Source organism: Oryx dammah, unplaced genomic scaffold (genome assembly GCF_014754425.2).
Source record: "Oryx dammah isolate SB20612 unplaced genomic scaffold, SCBI_Odam_1.1 HiC_scaffold_28, whole genome shotgun sequence".
NCBI lineage: Eukaryota > Metazoa > Chordata > Mammalia > Artiodactyla > Bovidae > Oryx > Oryx dammah.
The window spans coordinates 52,859,791-52,878,580 of NW_024070212.1; the positions used below are offsets into that span (position 1 = coordinate 52,859,791).

The 18,790-nt window shown below is 41.5% G+C and overlaps 1 protein-coding gene across 1 annotated transcript in view; it reads left to right on the top strand.

Annotated features, from left to right (window-relative positions):
- LOC120856542 (guanylate-binding protein 7-like) overlaps window positions 1-10,039 on the top strand; it is a 105,414-nt gene extending 95,375 nt beyond the window's left edge. The window contains 5 exon segments of the mRNA XM_040231919.1: window positions 1-30; window positions 4,565-4,780; window positions 8,435-8,537; window positions 8,857-9,047; window positions 9,896-10,039. Of these exon segments, the coding sequence (XP_040087853.1) occupies window positions 1-30; window positions 4,565-4,780; window positions 8,435-8,537; window positions 8,857-9,047; window positions 9,896-10,012 (657 nt within the window). The 3' untranslated portion in view covers window positions 10,013-10,039.
- Window positions 10,040-18,790: the final 8,751 nt, after the last annotated feature.

Genomic DNA, 18,790 nt, shown 5'->3' on the forward strand with positions numbered 1-18,790 from the left:
GAAAACCAGGATTTCCAGAAGAAACTTCTGGTAATGTAGCCTAGAGTATAGCCTCCCTGATACCTATTCTTCTAGAAATGTGCTTAGGCTCCTTCTTTTTACCTGTGGTTCACATGCTTCTCATTTGTAAAAGGAGTTTGGATTCATGTGAAAGACAGGATTCTATAGGCTACATTCCATCCCTTTTTCTAAAAACTGGCGTCTTTATTTTCTACTGTAAACAAATTACCCTGTACTTAGCTGTTTAAAACAACACACATTTATTAGCTCAAATTTCTTCAGGTTAGATCCCAGCTCAGGGTGTACAGGTGATGTGCTCTGTGGACAACAAGATGGAGGGGGGAAAAGGCTCAAAGGGCTTAGTAATACTCCCAAGAATAAATAGCAAACAGTTTGTTATAGGATAAGAAGAATTTGCTTTTAGTCAAATGAGGACTAGAGCCCTGAAGATACACATATAAGAAGCATTTGAATTGTGCTCCACTGGACTCCAAAATGGGGGTGGGGAGGGGGGGTTGCAAAACCCTCAATATAGGCAAAACCCACAAAATTACCTGCAGTATTTGTTAAGAATTAAGACTGGAGTTGGAAAGAAGTAAGAGTGCTTGTTAAAGGATTGTTTGGAGTCTGAAACCATTGCCTGTTTACAATGGGATCTTTGAGACCATAAGTTTACACCTTCCAGTTGCTATTATAGCAGACACCGTTTTGAGAATGGATGGTGGCACCCTTGAGTGTGATAAAGTTCAGAAGATTCAAGTTGTCAGTGATGCAGAAACATGCCTGAAACCACATCCACAATGGCCACCAAGCTTAGTTTTGAATTTCTGCACAAGTTATACCATTTTGATTTTTAAATGTATTCCATTAATGATTGAAGCAGATGTAAATGCATGCTTGATAGGCCACAAACAGGTTATTGTATTGAGCATAAAGTTTAATTTAAATCATGTATAAGCCACACTGTCATCCTTGCATGTAAATATGTGAATATATCTTTCTTAAGCACTCATATGGCTCTGGATCACCACCCTGCTCCATCTTTGGGCCAGCAATGGTGCCCTGTATTCTTCTTTTCTTTCTAATTTCTCTGATTACTTCTGCCACCAAAAGGAGAAGACTACACGTGAAAGACTTAAGTGATTAGGTAATGTCCACTAGGGTAATATCTACTTTTCTTGATGAAAGTGAAAGAGGAGAGCGAAAAAGTTGGCCTAAAGCTCAACATTCAGAAAACAAAGATCATGGCATCCAGTCCCATCACTTCATGGGAAATAGATGGGGAAACAGTGGAAACAGTGTCAGACTTTATTTTGGGGGGCTCCAAAATCACTGCAGATGTTGACTGCAGCCATGAAATTAACAGACGCTTACTCCTTGGAAGAAAAGTTATGACCAACCTAGATAGCATATTCAAAAGCAAAGACATTACTTTACCGACTAAGGTCTGTCTAGTCAAGGCTATGGTTTTTCCTGTGGTCATGTATGGATGTGAGAGTTGGACTGTGAAGAAGGCTGAGCGCCAAAGAATTGATGCTTTTGAACTGTGGTGTTGGAGAAGACTCTTGAGAGTCCCTTGGACTGCAAGGAGATCCAACCAGTCCATTCTGAAGATCAACCCCGGCATTTCTTTGGAAGGAATGATGCTAAAGCTGAGACTCCAGGACTTTGGCCACCTCATGCGAAGAGTTGACTCATTGGAAAAGACTCTGATGCTGGGAGGGATTGAGGGCAGGAGGAGAAGGGGATGACAGAGGATGACATGGCTGGATGGCATCATGGACTCGATGGACGTGAGTCTGAGTGAACACCGGGAGATGGTGATGAACAGGAGAGACCTGGCGTGCTGTGATTCATGCGGTCGCAAAGAGTCGGACACAACTGAACCACTGAACTGAACTGAACTGAACGCTATATATAACAGGAGAAGGCAATGGCAACCACTCCAGTACTCTTGCCTGGAAAATCCCATGGACGGAGGAGCCTGGTAGGCTGCAGTCCATGGGGTCGCTAAGAGTTGGGCAGGAGTGAGTGATTTCACTCTCACTTTTTACTGTCATGCATTGGAGAAGGAAATAGCAACCCACTCCAATATTCTTACCTGGAGAATCCCAGGGACAGAGGAGCCTGGTGGGCTGCCATCTATGGGGTCGCACAGAGTTGGACACGATTGAAGTGACTTAGCAGCAGCAGCAACACTATATAACATAATCTAAAGGCTAATAGTGTTTTGCCAAGAGAATGCACTGGTCATAGCAAACACCCTCCTCCAACAACACAAGAGACGACTCTATACATGGACATCACCAGATGGCCAACACCAAAATCAGATTGATTATATTCTTTGCAGCCAAAGATGGAGAAGCTCTATACCGTCAGCAAAAACAAGACCAGGAGCTGACTGTGGCTCAGAACATGAACTCCTTATTGCCAAATTCAGACTTAAATTGAAGAAAGTGGGGAAAAACACTAAACCATTCAGTTCAGTTCAGTTCAGTCGCTTAGTCGTGTCCAACTCATTGAGAACCCAAGAACTGCAGCACACCAGGCCTCCCTGTCCATCACCAACCCAGAGCCCACCCAAACCCATGGCCATTAATTTGATGATGCCATCCAACCATCTCATCCTCTGTCGTCCCCTTCTCCTTCTGCCCTCAATCTTTCCCAGCATCAGGGTCTATTGAAACGAGTCAACTCTTCTCATCAGGTGGCCAAAGTATTGGAGTTTCAGATCCAAAATCCTCTGGATCATTGAAAAAGCAAGAGAGTTCCGAAAAACATCTATTTCTGCTTTCTTGACTATGCCAAAGCCTTTGACTGTGTGGATCACAATAAACTGTGGAAAATTCTGAAAGAGATGGGAATACCAGACCACCTGACCTGCCTCTTGAGAAATCTGTATGCAGGTCAGGAAGCAACAGTTAGAACTGGACATGGAACAACAGACTGGTTCCAAATAGGAAAAGGAGTCTGTCAAGGCTGTATATTGTCACCCTGCTTATTTAACTTCCATGTAGAGTACCTCATGAGAACCGCTGGGCTGGAAGAAGCACAAGCTTGAATAAAGATTGCAGGGAGAAATATCAATAACCTCACATATGCAGATAACACCACCCTTATGGCAGAAAGTGAAGACGAACTAAAGAGCCTCTTGATGAAAGTGAAAGAGGAGAGTGAAAAAGTTGGCTTAAAGCTCAACATTCAGAAAACAAAGATCCTGGCATCTGGTCCCATCACCTCATGGGAAATAGATGGGGAAACAGTGTAAAGAGTGACAGACTTTATTTTTCTGGGCTCCAAAATCACTGTAGATGGTGACTACAGCCATGAAATTAAAAAACGCTTACTCCTTAGAAGGAAAGTAATGACCAAACTAGACAGCATACTAAAATGCAGAGATATTACTTCGCCGACAAAGGTCCATCTAGTCAAGGCTACGGTTTTTCCAGTGGTCATGTATGGATGTGAGGGTTGGACTATAAAGAAAGCTGAGCGCTCAAAAATTGATGATTTTGAACTGTAGTGTAAGACTCTTGAGAGTCCCTTGGACTGCAAGGAGATCCAACCAGTCCATCCTAAAGGAGATCAGTCCTGGGTGTTCATTAGAGGGTCTGATGTTGAAGCTGAAACTCCAATACTTTGGCCACCTAATGAGAAGAGTTGACTCATTTGAAAAGACCCTGATGCTGGGAAAGATTGAGGGCAGGAAAAGGTGATGACAGAGGATGAGATGGTTGGATGGTATCACCGACTCAATGGACATGAGTTTGGGTGGGCTCCGGGAGTTGGTGTTGGACAGGGAGGCCTGGCATGCTGCAGCTCATGGGGTCTCAAAGAGTCGGACATGACTGAGCAACTCAACTGAACTGAAACATAGGATCAATGTTCAACTTACTAACAGCTCCAGGAATGTGCATACCAGGGAGAAAATTCTTGATGATCATAATTCTGCTTACCATTGAAATATTCACAGAAACTGTCTTTTCATCTACCATTGTCTATCCTCCCAGTTAAAAAATCTCTTAGAGGAAAATCAGATCAATTTTAGTTTACAAGTACAAAAGTGAAAAATAAAGTTCCTATATTTTCATACACTCAACCCCTCAATGAAGCAACCATTCAGAAAGAGTTCAAAATTCTGTTGTGTATACTCAACTCATTAAGTTAGGCAATTGATTAGCTATGTATTAATATATATCTTTATCTATAGCACCTAGGTTGCATAGGAAGCCCTACTTCAAGTCATAATTGAGCTTTCCATTTTTCATTGTTGATGGGTGGATCACAATTAATCCTATTACTGTTAAAGAACAATGGAATCCACAGCTGCCAATCCATCAGTTCGCAGATATTGAGACTAAGCCAACAGAGTTTAGAGACTTCCTATAAGTCACACAAAAAGGTGGTCAGATCTAAAACTAAAACTAGTCTTGTGACTCTGTATCTATTATTCTGTTTCTCATGTGCCCTGATGTTGTGCGACTGCTTCCTTCAAGAGGATCACCGTTGGACCTTCTCTTCTAACAGCTTCTTTCTATTGAATTTCTCTTCATTTCCTTGACAGGTCATGATCAAGAAAAAGAAAGAAGATTTCTTGCTGCAAGATGAAGAAGCATCTGTCAAGTATTGTCAGGCTGAGCTTATTAAGAAGCATTCAGACCCCTTGATGAAGAGTATTTCAGAAGGAACTTTCTCTCTCCCTGGAGGACACTGTCGCTACTTAGAAGCAAGGAACAGGTTTGAAGAGAAGTATAAACTCATTCCCAGGAAAGGAGTTAAGGTGAGGAGTAAGGGGATTGGGAAAGAACAGAAGATTGGAGTCAAAGGGTCTTTGCTGGTTCTTTTGAAATTCTAAGATCATTTTTGTAGAGAAAGCAGAGCATGCTGGTATTTCTACACTTTTAGCTTTTATATCCACAATTTGGCAGCTGCTTGAGATCCGGGTTCAATCCCAGGGTTGGGAAGATCTCCTGGAGGAGGAAATGGCAACCCACTCCAGTATTCTTGCCTGGACAGTTCCATGGATAGAGGAGCCTCATGGGCTACATACAGTCCATGGGCCAACAAGGAGTCAGACAGGACTACAAGACTAACACTTTCACTTTCTTTAAATGAACTAGAAATACTTCTTCCCAAAGACAGGATCTATTATCAAGAATCTAGATGAAAGAGAACATTCCTTTCAGTTAGCAAACACTGTAATCGGTTTTGAAAAAACACTAAATCAAAAAGATACCAGCATCCCAATGTTCATAGCAGCATTACTTACAATAGCCAAGACAAGGAAGCAACATAAATGTCCATCAACAGATGAATAGATAAAGGAGATGTGGAGTGTGCATATATAGGAATGCTACTCAGTTATCAAAAAGAATGAAATTTTGCCATTTGTGGCAACCTGGATGGACTTGGAGGGCATTTACTCAAAGCAATGTCAGACAGAGAAAGACAAATACTGTATGATATCACTTATATGTGAAATCCAAAAATTACAACAAACTAGTTATTCTAACTGAAAAGAAGAAGACTCACAGAGAAAGAGAAAAATTTAGTGGTTAATAATGTGGAATGGGGGCAATATAGGAGTGAGGGTGGGAGGTACAAGTGACTGGGTATAAGATAGGCTACAAAGATATATTGTAAAATACAGGAAATATAGCCAATAATTCATATTAACTATAAATACAGTATACTTTAAAAATTGTGTAAAAAATAAAATAATAAAATATTTAAATTAGTACCCCCAAAAAAGTGTAGGGAAAATTAAAGAAAAGTTGTTGTTCTCAAGAAGTTTATAATCTTACCTGAGGACACAAAAATGGCCTTTGATATGGTGGCACAATGGTTATCATATAGGTACACACTGATAGAGATAGTGACAGGGACGATTGTAGCAGTAGTGATCATGATGACTGACGTGTGTTGAGCACTCACTACTTCAAGTGTACTTTAGGTGTTTTCGTTAGACCATCGATTTAGTCCTCAGAATAATATAGATTAGATACTGCTATCATCTTCATTACAAAATTGATAAGTATGACATAAGGAAAAGGAACGAAGTTACCTAATGTCACATATCTATCAAGTGGTAGTGCTGATAGGGTAGCTGTTAGGTTCTTGGCAGCCATTCAGAACTCAGAATAAAGCTTTTAAGAAAGCTTTCTGGAGAAGGAGGCAAAAGCTACAAGTCGAAATGTCAATAAACGGTAACTTAATAAAGAAAGGGTAGGTGAGCATGAGTCAGAAGGAAAGCAATGTGCAGGTAGAGCAGTTGCAAACAGTGGAGGATGGGTGTTTTTACAGCTGCACATAATTACGGCATCTACAACCACTGTGGGGTCTGAAGAAAGGTGAAGAATTTACAGGGTCAAACCTGGAGGGTCGTTGCTATTGTTCAGTCACTAAGTCATGTCTGACTCTGTAATCACATGGACTGCACTATGCCAGGCTTCTCTGTCCACTGTATCCTTGAGTTTGCACAAATTTATGTCCACTGAGTCAGCAATGCTATCTAAACATCTCATCCTCTGTTGCCTGCTTCTCCTGCCTTCAGGCTTTCCCAGCATCAGGGTCCTTTACAGTGGGTCAGCTCTCTACATCACGTTGCCAAAGTATGAGAGCTTCAGCTGCAGCATCAGTCCTCCCAATGAATATTCAGGGCCGAATTCCTTTAGGATTGACTAGTTTGATCTCCTGCTGTCCAAGGGACTCTCAAGAGTCTTCTGCAATATCACGGTTCAAAAGAATCAGTTCTTCAGTGTTCAGCCTTCTATAGGGTCCAACTCTCACATCTGTACTTGACTTCTATAGTCAAACCATAGCTTTGACTATAGGTACCTTTTTTTGCAAAGTGATGTCTCTGCTTTTTAATGCACTGTCTACGTTGGTCATAGCTTTCCTTCCCAGGAAGAAGCATATTTAATTTCATTTTTGCACTCACCATCCACAGTGATTTTTGAGCCCAGGAAAATAAAATCTGTCTGCTTCCACGTTTTCCCCTTCTATTTGCCATGAAGCAAAGGGACTGGATGCCATGATCTTAGGTTTTTTTTAATGTTAGATTTTAAGCCAGCTTCTTCCACTCTCCTCTTTCACCCTCATGAGGCTCTTTAGTTCCTCTTCACTTTCTGCCATTAGAGTGGTATCACAGGCATATCTGAGGTTGTTGATATTTTGCCCAGCAATCTTGATTTCAGCTTGTGCTTCATCCAGTCCAACATTTCACACAATGTACTCTGCATGTAAGTTAAATAAGCAGAGAGACGATATACAGCCTTTCCCAACGTTGAACCAGTTTGTTTCAAACTAACCATTGCTTCTTGATTTGAATATAGGTTTCTCAAGGGACAGATGAGGTGGAGTGGTAATCGCACCTCTTGAAGAATTTTCCACACTTTGCTGTGATCCTCACAGTCAAAGGCTTTAGCATAGTCAATGAAGCAGAAGTAGATTATTTTCTGCAATGCCCTTGCTTTCTCCGTGTTCCAACAAATGTTGGCAATTTAACCTCTTTAAAACCCGACTTATACATCTGTAAGTTCTTGGTTCATGTAATGCTGAAGCCTAGCTTGAAGGACTTTGAGCATTTGCTAGCATCTGAAATGAGTGCAACTGTATGGTAGTTTGAACCTTCTTTGACATTGCCCTTCTTTGGGGTTGGAATGAAAACTGACCTTTTCCAGTCCTGTGGCCATGTTCTTTTCCAAATTTGCTGATGTAGAGAGGGCAGCACTTTAACAGCATCATCTTTTAGGATTTTAAATAGCTCAGCTGGAATCTTTCACCTCCACTAATTTGTAGTAACGCTTCCTAAGGCCCATTTGACTTCACACTACAGGATGTCTGGCTTTAGGTGAGTGACCACACCACTGTGGTATTCAGGTCATTGAAACCTTTCTTGTATAGTTCTCCTGTGTATTCTTGTCACCTCTTCTTAATCTCTTCTGCTTCTAATTAGGTCCTTATTGCTTCTGTCCTTTATCATGCCCATTCCTTGCATGAAATGTTCCCTTGATATCTCCCATTTTATTGAAGAGATCGCTAGTCTTTCCCATTCTACTGTCTTCCTCTATTTCTCTGCATTGTCCATGTCAGAAAACCTTCTTATCTCTCCTTGCTATTCTCTGGAACTCTGCATTCAATTGGGTATAAACTTACCTTTCTCCCTTGCATAGGGAAAACTACTAGGCCATTGAGCTATGACTTAAATCAAATCCCTGATGATTATACAGTGGAGGTGACAAATAGATTCAAGAGATTAGATCTGTTAGACAGAGTGCCTGAAGAGCTATGGATGGAGGTGTGTAACATTGAACAGGAGGCGGTGACCAAAACCATCCCAAAGAAATCTGTAGGTTCACTGAACAATAATTTCCCCAGGAAGATACTATATTGACGTTGCCTGACAAATCTTTCCTCTTTATTGTTTCCTCAGGCAAACCATGTCTTCCAGAGCTTCCTGCAGTCGCAGGCAGGAGTAGAGGCAGCCATCCTGCAGGTAGACCAGGCCCTCACTGATGCAGACAAAGCCATGGCAGGTTCCGGGAGGACTGAGCTCTCAGAGGGGAAGGTGGCTCCTGTGCTGCCCTTTGGCAGGTTTGGGAGGAAACACTTTCTGACACTAGAGCTTCCTCTTCTTCTGTGGATCCTCTCTGCTACACGTGGAAATAAACAAGGGAGTTTGGGTTATATGTACATCCAATTAGTGTGTCTACATCATATACCAAAGCACATTGTCTGATGTGATAGCAGGAATAGTCAGACTCCTTCCCACCAACTTAATGTCATTTTAGTCTTTGAGCTCAGGAAGGTATAGCTCAGCACAACTGGTTTTTGTTTAAAACTCTTGTGAAACAGAGGAATATACCAAGAGACAAGCAGCAGAGATGAAACAGGATCTGCTAATACAGAAACTGAATAATAAGAAGAAAGAAATGGAGGCACAAGAGAGAAGGTACAAGGAAAGTATAGCCCAACTGAAAGAGTTCGTGATGGAAATAGAAAACCTTCTTAGAGTGCAGGAAGAAGTGCTGGAGCACAAGTTGAAGGTAAGTCTAGATGGGTGTGGGCAGAGTCTGATGGACAAAATACTAGTTTCTCAATAATAAAGGGACAGAAATATGACCTATAGTCAGATTCTCTCCCAGAGAGAAATCCAAAGACAGGTTTCATGTAACATCAATGTGGATTGTGCTCAAGACTTACCTCTGTAAGACTCAGCATCTTCTGCAGTGCTAAGGCTTGGAAGGGACAAATAAAGGCCCAGGCTCCTGGACTGAGGGTCAAACTTTCCCTATGTGAACAAGATCCCAGTCTTGGAGCACTTAGGACTTGTGGTACAACCATCGGAGACCTGTAATATTTCCATCTGCTCTCAAAAGTATCAGTTGTGTTTCTACCAAATACAGGATGTTGAAAGCTTAAAGTTGCTACATTTTTTCCAGATCTGTCTGATTCACTTTATATAACTAGAGTAAATGAATTCTTTGTCCAAACCTGGAGTTTAAGTGCTCTAAAGAGAGTCAGCAGACATTATTATTTGTGACATGTGTGTGGTCATCCTACCTCAAGGGAACTGAGAAATATTTAGAATTCACCTACAGTCTCTCCCAAAGTGCAGTCTTAGGGCTGGAACACATTACTGGGGTACTTTTAAGTCCTGACTTAGGCCTAACTGCTCCTTCCCCAGGGAGATGGTGTTGAGGGATCCTGGAAAGCTAAACCATGGATGCTCTCACTCCCCACCATGTTCAAACATTTAGAAATACTGGGCAAACTCACCAAAGAGCATCTAAAGTAGTAGGGAAATAGACACATGTGCTGAGCTGCTGTACTTGTTAGATATAAAAAGATGACAACTGGATATTTTCAACAGGGTACTATCTTCTTTTTTCAGGGGAAACAGGAACTACTCAATGTGGACTTTCAAAAGAAATCTGATGAATTATGTATTGAGATAATTAGACTACGACTAGCAACTGAAAGAAATCAAAATTCGTGCTTACTACTTTAAGGATCCTAGCAGATTTTACCTTTGTGTTAATGTCCTTATCAAGTAACTTTTTTTTAACAATGTGCATAGGGATGATGTATCTCATGTGAATTATTAAGAATTGACAATTCCACTTAAGTACATTATAAAGTTATGACCAACCTAGATAGTATATTCAAAGCAAAGACATTACTTTGCCGACTAAGGTCCGTCTAGTTAAGGCTATGGTTTTTCCTGTGGTCATGTATGGATGTGAGAGTTGGACTGTGAAGAAGGCTGAGCACCGAAGAATTGATGCTTTTGAACTGTGGTGTTGGAGAAGACTCTTGAGAGTCCCCTGGACTGCAAGGAGATCCAACCAGTCCATTCTGAAGGAGATCAGCCCTGGGATTTCTTTGGAAGGAATGATGCTAAAGCTGAAACTCCAGTAATTTGGCCACCTCATGTGAAGAGTTGACTCATTGGAAAAGACTCTGATGCTGGGAGGGATTGGGGGCAGAAGGAGAAGGGGCGACCGAGGGTGAGATGGCTGGATGGCATCACGGACTTGATGGACATGAGTCTGAGTGAACTCCGGGAGATGGTGATGAACAGGGAGTCCTGGCTTGCTGTGATTCATGGGGTGGCAAAGAGTCGTACACGACTGAGCGACTGAATTGAACTGAACTGAACTGAACATTATAAACAGTTTCATAAAATAGTTGCTAATCTTTGAAATATGCTATTGTACTTTCAACCAAGTTTAAAAATAAAAAGAAGTTATTACTGAAGAATCAGGGCCTGATGTCCAAATATCTAAGTAATTTTGATTGAAAGTGAAAGTGAAGTAGCTCAGTCGACTCTTTGTGACCCCATGGACTGTAGCATACCAAGCTTCTCTGTCCATGGGATTTTCCAGGCAAGAGTAATGGAGTGGGTTGCCATTTCCTTCTCCAGGGGATGTTCCCAACCCAGGGATTAAACCCAGGTCTCCCACATTGTAGGCAGACGCTTTACCGTCTGAGCCACCAGGGAAGTCCTAATTTTGATTGAATTAATTTAAATAAATGGAGAAGAAGTTAGTAGCTAATGATTGAGTCATAGAAAGTTTTAAGGAAAGTGTAAAAACAAATCATAAGAGAAAATGTCTCCATGAAACAGGCATGGAGATGATATCTTTAAGCCATAAGGAGCCCTTATGCATCAGTGAGGGAAGAGCAACAATCACATTTTTCAAATGGGTAAAAACATGAGAATATAAATGTTTAATTTTACTGATTATAAAAGACATGAGGGGTAAAATTAGGAGAGACCTGTGTCACTTCTCAGATGGACCAGAAAGTAGTTTGGACAGGACGTAGGCCAGCAAGAGTGACAGGAAATTGGCAGTCTCTGATATATGCTAGGAAGAGTGAAGATTAATGCAAATATATACCAAACTTTAAGTGAAACTACTGTTGATACAGCAAGTTCTCATTTAGGAATTTATCTTAAACATTTATTTACCCAAGTTGAAAACGGAATGTGTGGTAGTATATTTATTGAGGGGACTGTCGTAATCCCAAAAGGCTGGAAACATCTCTAAAGTCCATCTGTCACATACTAGTGAGATAAATCCTGGGACACACTTACACAGGAATACTCTACAGTCACTGAAATGAAAAGGGAGATTCTATTTGTGCTAAGGTGAGACAATCTCCAAGATGTTGTTGCTCAGCTGCACAATTGCGTCTAACTCTTTGCAACACCATGGACTGCAGCATGCCAGGCTTCCCTGTCCTTTACTATCTCCCAGAGTTTGCTCAAACTCATGTCCGTTGAGTTGATAATAACATCCAACCATCTCATCCTCTGTCACCCCTTCACCTCCTGCTCTCAATCTTTCCAAGCATCAGGGTCTTTTCCAGTGAGTCGGCTGTTCGCATCAAGTAGCCAAAGTATTGGTGCTTCAGCTTCAGCATCAGTCCTTCCAGGGAATATTCAGGGTTGATTTCCTTTAGGAATGACTGGTTTGATCTCTTTGCTGCCCAAGGGACTCTCAACAGTCCTCTTCAACACCACAGTTCAAAAGCATCAATTCTTCAGCATTCAGCCTTCTTTATGATATAACTTTCATGTCCGTACATAACTACTGGAAAAACCATGGCTTTAAGTATATGGACCTCTGTTGGCAAAGTGATGTCTCTGCTTTTAAACATGCTGTCTAGGTTTGTCATAGCTTTCCTTCCAAGGAGCGACTGTCTTTTCATTTCAAGGTTGAAGTCACCATCTGCTGTGATTTTGGAGCCCAAGAAAATAAAGTCTGTCACTGTTTCCATTTTTTTCCCCATCTATGTGCCATGAAGTGACGAGACTGGATGCCATGATCTTCATTTTTTTGAATTTTGAGTTTTAAGCAGGTTTTTCACTCTCCTCTTTCACCTTCATCAAGAGGCCAAGACATATCATAAGTGAAGAAAAATAAAGATATAGAAAGTGTGTAAGTTGCATTACTGATTTAAAACATAATCTGTATATACACATTTTCCTCTATTTCTGGAAATAGGAAAGAAACTGGTATCCCTGAGCACAACAAGAACGGACCTGTATATTTGAGATAAAAAACGAGAGGAGAAATAGGTCCATTTGACATATTCTTCTGTGGGTTTTATATTTTGCATGAATTATTACCTACTCAAAAATAAATAGTATAATTAATGAAATAAAAATAACAACATAGGGAATGGAATAGTTCTCATGACAGGATGAAAGTATCAAACACTATGAGAAATAAAAAGTCAGCTGCAGAGGAGGAATCTGCTTATTTACAGCAGGAAACAGTACTAGATCTGCATTCTGACATTGTTGTCATTAAGGCTTTGAACCCCTAGGCCCTAAGCTATTCTCATGTGTAAAGTCTATTGGCATGTTGGCTGGATGGCCTCAAAATTCCTGCACACTTATAAAGATCGTGTATTCAAAGGAGACTCGTTCAATTTCAACTCAACATTTTAGGTATTCTTGTCAGCTGTTTAATGCTAGACTCGTGTACTCGGAATGAACTGAGTGTGGTATCCCGCCTGTGTGCCACCATCATACCATGTTTCACTCTGACCACAGGATTTTTATATAATTTTGATATTGAAATAACCTGTCTATATTCTGTCTCCCCTACTGCCTTATGATCTCATCTACTTGATGATCTTCACTGTATATTTATCTCCCCTACAAAGCCCAGGTGTTCATAATCCCCAGGTGTTCAAACAATGTACGTGGATAAATACATGACGTTCCACTCATCAGAGCCACAAACTGCCATTTCCCTACTCTATTAACTGATGTCTAGGGCACTCAAAATCAAGAACAGTTTTATGAACTAATACTAAAAGGATGGGCTTCCCTGATAAAGAACTCGTCTACCAATGCAAGAGACAAGGGTTCGATCCCTGGGTCAGGAAGATTCCCTGGAGAAGAAAATGGAAACCCATTTTCAGTATTTTTTTCTTTATCTAATATTCTTGGCTGGGAAATCCCATGGACAGAGGAGTCTAGTGGTCTACAGTCAAAGGGGTTGCAAAGAGTTGGAAACCATTCCGCAATTAAAACAACAACAACAACTGAAAGGAGTTGGTTGGAAAGTAGGTGCATACCCGTCTGAACCTGCTGCTCTTCTCTGGAAGGGACTGGACACCCCACGTTCTCTGGGTTCCTCACACTTCTCTGCAAGAAAACTATCCAGCAATGAAGCCATCACCTTTGACCCACGAACAATGATACCGTAATTGGAAATACTCCAGTTGTCAACATAATTGCAGCTGTTCAAGGAGCTTCTGTTGAAATAAAATGATACTTTTGATAAGAGGATATATTTCTCACTGAATATGACACCCACAAGCTGACAGACCGTGGCATCTACCAGATGACTCTGCTTTCTTAAGGGATGTGAGTTAACACTCAGTTGCCACCTCTCTAACCAAACTCTCCGGAATAAGTCCTGCAGCTCGTCTAGTCCCCAAGACCCTCTGGGGTCACCAAAAGCATGCCCTGAATACCGGAAGTCTGGATGGTCTGGTAAAGGGGGCAATGAGGAGCTCTGCTTCCCCATCAGATCTCCCTGTCACACGTGACAAGTAATGCAAGCAGGAAACAGGCACACAGGTTTCCACCATGGAGTGATCATGGTTTAGAGAAACAAAGGGTCAAGAGTAAGGCACTGGACAACTACAGCAGAGTGAAAGGAACCTGCACTGCTCTGATGTTCAGTCCTAAGTGGTCGTCTATTGGAATAAAGTTATACTCATCTCAAGACAAAGCTCCACGTGAAAGGCCTCTTCCAGACTTCATAACTAATAAATATATGCTAATTGCTAATGGAATTAAAGAGCTATACAAGTATTTGTTGAACAATTCTGTAGGAAGGCAGCATCATAACCATTCTTTCACACAACATTTGGTACAGGAAGAAGTGAGCTACTCTGGACATCTCTACGTACCTTACTCCTTCTCCTCAGACTTGTGTATGGCGTGCTCACGAGGGTCTCTTGCCTGTTGACTGGGTATGACACAGTCCTCACAGAATGTATTTATTAAGGAAATTCTTTAGTGTTACAGATGGATTGTCAGAACTCATTAGAAATGCAAATAGAAAATCCAACTCTTTGAGACCCTATGGACTGTAGCCTGCCACACTCCTCTGTCCATGGGATTCTCCAGGCAAGAGCACTGGACACGACTTTGTGACTGAGTAACAACAACAGCGCTTTTATTCTGCTCCCAAGAAAACAAGGTCTGCAAATGCACATATATGCCCTTAGGACATGTAGGCTAGTATTTTCACCAAAATATTCCTCCCTGCTCCCATCAGATGGTAGCAACAGTACCTCTTCATGATGATCAAAGTCAATTGTCATGATAAACTACTCCTGTGCCTGCTGCTTTATTGGCAAAAGATGCCTGGAGAAAACAGGCAGCATTTAAGATTTAGGTTTAAGGTGCCTTTTGTGTTCCCCCTCAATGAAACACTCCCTCTCTAGAACCACAGGCCCAGATTGTCAAGGTCAAGGAGCACAAATTTCACCAAAGAAGTCACTGTGAGTGATACTGTGTGCCATTGGCCTCCAAATCCATGTATTATGCCTATTGGGTACACAGCATCCCATAATGACTTTGGGCTTAAGTTATTGACCACATCCAGAACAATGGTGTCCCATCCTCTCAAGAGTTATGGTCAAATAGGCATCTCGATTGCCTCCTGAGAGTGTTCCACAATTCTACTGAGCAAGCTAGTTCTGAACTGTGTGATTGTGGTAGAACCAGTGGAATTCATGTCACATGATCTTCAGTTCAGTGCAGTTCTGTTCAGTCACTCAGTCATGTCCAACTCTTTGCGACCCCATGAATCACAGCACGCCAGGCCTCCCTGTCCATCACCACCTCCCGGAGTTCACTCAGACTCACATCCATTGAGTTGGTGATGCCATCCAGCCATCTCATCCTCGGTCGTCCCCTTCGGTGATGCCATCCAGCCATCTCATCCTCTGTCGTCCCCTTCTCCTCCTGCCCCCAATCCCTCCCAGCATCAGAGTCTTTTCCAATGAGTCAACTCTTCGCACAAGGTGGCCAAAGTGCTGAAGTTTCAGCTTTAGTATAATTCCTTCCAAAGAAATCCCAGGGCTGATCTCCTTCAGAATGGACTGGTTGGAACTCCTTGCAGTCCAGGGGACTCTCAAGAGTCTTCTCCAACACCACAGTTCAAAAGCATCAATTCTTCAGCACTCAGCCTTCTTCACACTCCAACTCTCACATCCATACATGACCACAGGAAAAACCATAGCCTTGACTAGACGCACCTTAGTCAGCAAAGTAATCTCTCTGCTTTTGAATATGCTATCTAGGTTGGTCATAACTTTTCTTCCAAGGAGTAAGCGTCTTCTAATTTCATGGCTGCAATCACCATCTGCAGTGATTTTAGGGCCCCCAAAAATATAGTCTGACACTGTTTCCACTGTTTCCCCATCTATTTCCCATGAAGTGATGGGACCTGATGCCATGATCTTCGTTTTCTGAATGTTGAGCTTTAAGCCAACTTTCTCTCCTCTTTCATTTTCATCAAGAGGCTCTTTAGTTCCTCTTCACTTTCTGCCATAAGGGTGGTGTCATCTGCGCATCTGAGGTTATTGATATTTCTCCTGGCAACCTTGATTCCAGCTTGTGTTTCTTCCAGTCCAGCGTTTCTCATGATGTACTCTGCATTAAGCTCATTCTGTATTGTGTGAGTGGCCAAACACATCCCCAAGAACTGAAAAAAGGCTCATCTTCGAAAGGACATTGAAATCCTGCTATGATCAGACCCAGCATAACAAGGAGCTAACTACAAAGCTATAGCTTTAAAAAGAGATTTACATGTTCTCCTCCAAATTTGTCTGCATTAGCTTCCCTTTGTTTGCTTATCATTATAAGGTACATTTAAAGGGCACAAAATAGGGAGTGGAATTCAGCTGGGTATATTGAACAGTTGGGAATACTTTGAAAAAGACAATTTTTTGCCTAACTAGAGTTTGTCCGTTTCAGGTAATGGCTGCAGTTCCTATTCCCCTCATTTGAAGTAAGAACCAAGACAAAACAGTAGCAGTTTAATTGATAGATGTCCTCACCACTTCTCATGCAGGAATTAGATAGAGTAGTTTAACATAATTAGATGTATAGTTTCAGATTTTCACTATAGTAATACAATTATGACATGACCATTGGCTCCAATATTCTTAGAAAGTAGTGGAGATGAGTGAGAAGGTAACAATTCCTGGTGAAGTACATGTTCAGTTCAGTTCAGTCGCTCAGTCGTGTCCGAATGTGGATCCTAAAAATTTAGAACAGACATCACAGAATGAGACTGCAAAGTGGCTTCAGTCATGTCTGACTCTGTGTGACCCCATAGACAGCAGCCCACCAGGCTCCCCCGTCCCTGGGATTCTCCAGGCAACAACACTGGAGTGTGTTGCCATTTCCTTCTCCAATGCATTAAAGTAAAATGTGAAAGTGAAGTCGCTCAATCGTATCTGACTCTTTGAGACCCCATGGACTGCAGTCTACCAGGCTCCTCCATCCATGGGATTTTCCAGGCAAGAGTACTGGAGTGGTGTGCCATCGACTTCTCCACAGAATGAGACTAACGGTGGATGAATGCACAGACACTTGGGGCTTTCAGTTTGTATTAGATCCTGCTTTCTGTTTCTGTATAGTGATAATAGACTCCGTACCCTGAAACTCCTACCTAACTATGTTAAAGTCTGTGGACTTTGATCATGTGAATTCTCTCTGACACTTCAAAAAGGAACCTTAAGCCGGAAATAACTTTTTCCTTTAAAAATGAGATCTAAAGAGAGATTAGCTTGAACTCGATCAGTTATCCCTTTACCTCGTGTTGCAGATACACTGCGGCTGAACTTCCTCAGGTGATACACCTCCACTCCAGCTTGTAAGCAGAGTGACATACTTATTATAGCCAAACAAGCAATCAAGATCTATCACCTTACAATTTTATAGTCCTGAATGCCTATTCTTTTATCTATTTCTGTGCTCAGCAATATCCAAGGTGCTTTTAGTTTTGCAACATTTTTACAAATATTTTGTCTCAGTGGCCACTCTCTCCAATTCTAGAGCTCCCCAAACCTAGAAATTTTATCCCCAAAGGCTATTATTCCTTTGTACCCACATTTTCCACACCTGATGAACTGCACTCATATTTCAGAACTGAAAGTGCGTCAGGTTTGAACTGGTTATAATGCTGGTCAATCCACAGCCCAAGGTCTTTCACTAAACTCTGAGGATGTGAAAATGAGACTCTTCTTCTCAAAAGTTTCACTAGACACAAAGTTCAGTGCACTAGATGACAAACAAGCACAATTTCTAAAGCAAGACGCAAAACCACTTATTCTGGAGTTCAACTCAGTTCAGTTGCTCAGTCGTGTCTGACTCTTTGTGACTCCATGAACCGCACCATGCCAAGCCTCCCTGTCCATCACCAACTCCCAGAGTCTACCCAAACCCATGTCCATTGAGTCAGTGATGCCATCCAACCATCTCATCCTCTGTCGTCCCCTTCTACTCCTGCCCTCAATCTTTCCCAGCATCGGGGTCTTTTCAAATGAGTCAGCTCTTCGCATCAGGTGGCCAAAGTCTTCCATTTAGGAACACATTTTAATCATTCTTCAGTTCAGTTCAGTTCAGTGGTTCAGCTGTGTCTGACTCTTTGCGACCCCATGAATCGCAGCACGCCAGGCCTCTCTGTCCATCACCAGCTACCGACGTTCACTCAAATTCATGTCCATTGAGTTGGTAATGCCATTCTTATTTACTTAAGTAATTATTCCTACTTTTCCAAAATAGTATACTTTTGTCATTTATACCTATGGGATATAATTTTAAAAGGATTTTTTCCTGAAGGAGTGACAAAGCATGGAAACTGAAAATAAAACTCCAAATATATTTGTAAGTAAAAATATATATCATGTTTATAATATGGATAATATATATCATGTTTCAGAGCCAAACATATCTAAGTGGCCTTACATCTTCATTTTGAAACATATATCTTTATACCCACATTGACAAAAACAAAAAGTTCATGAAAACAGAAGAGAATAGATCAAGAGTTTCAGAACAAGACCAAGAGTGAGGGAGGAAAAGAGAGAAATTTCTGGGATCCAGGTAACTGAGAAAAGATTAACTTTATTTGGCTTTAGGTTATGTGCCCAATCTCCCCCTACATCCATCTCAGTGGCTCAGGGATTATAGGGCCACAGTAGTTTTCCCAGTTTGGGTTCAAGTCTTGAATCTACCAAG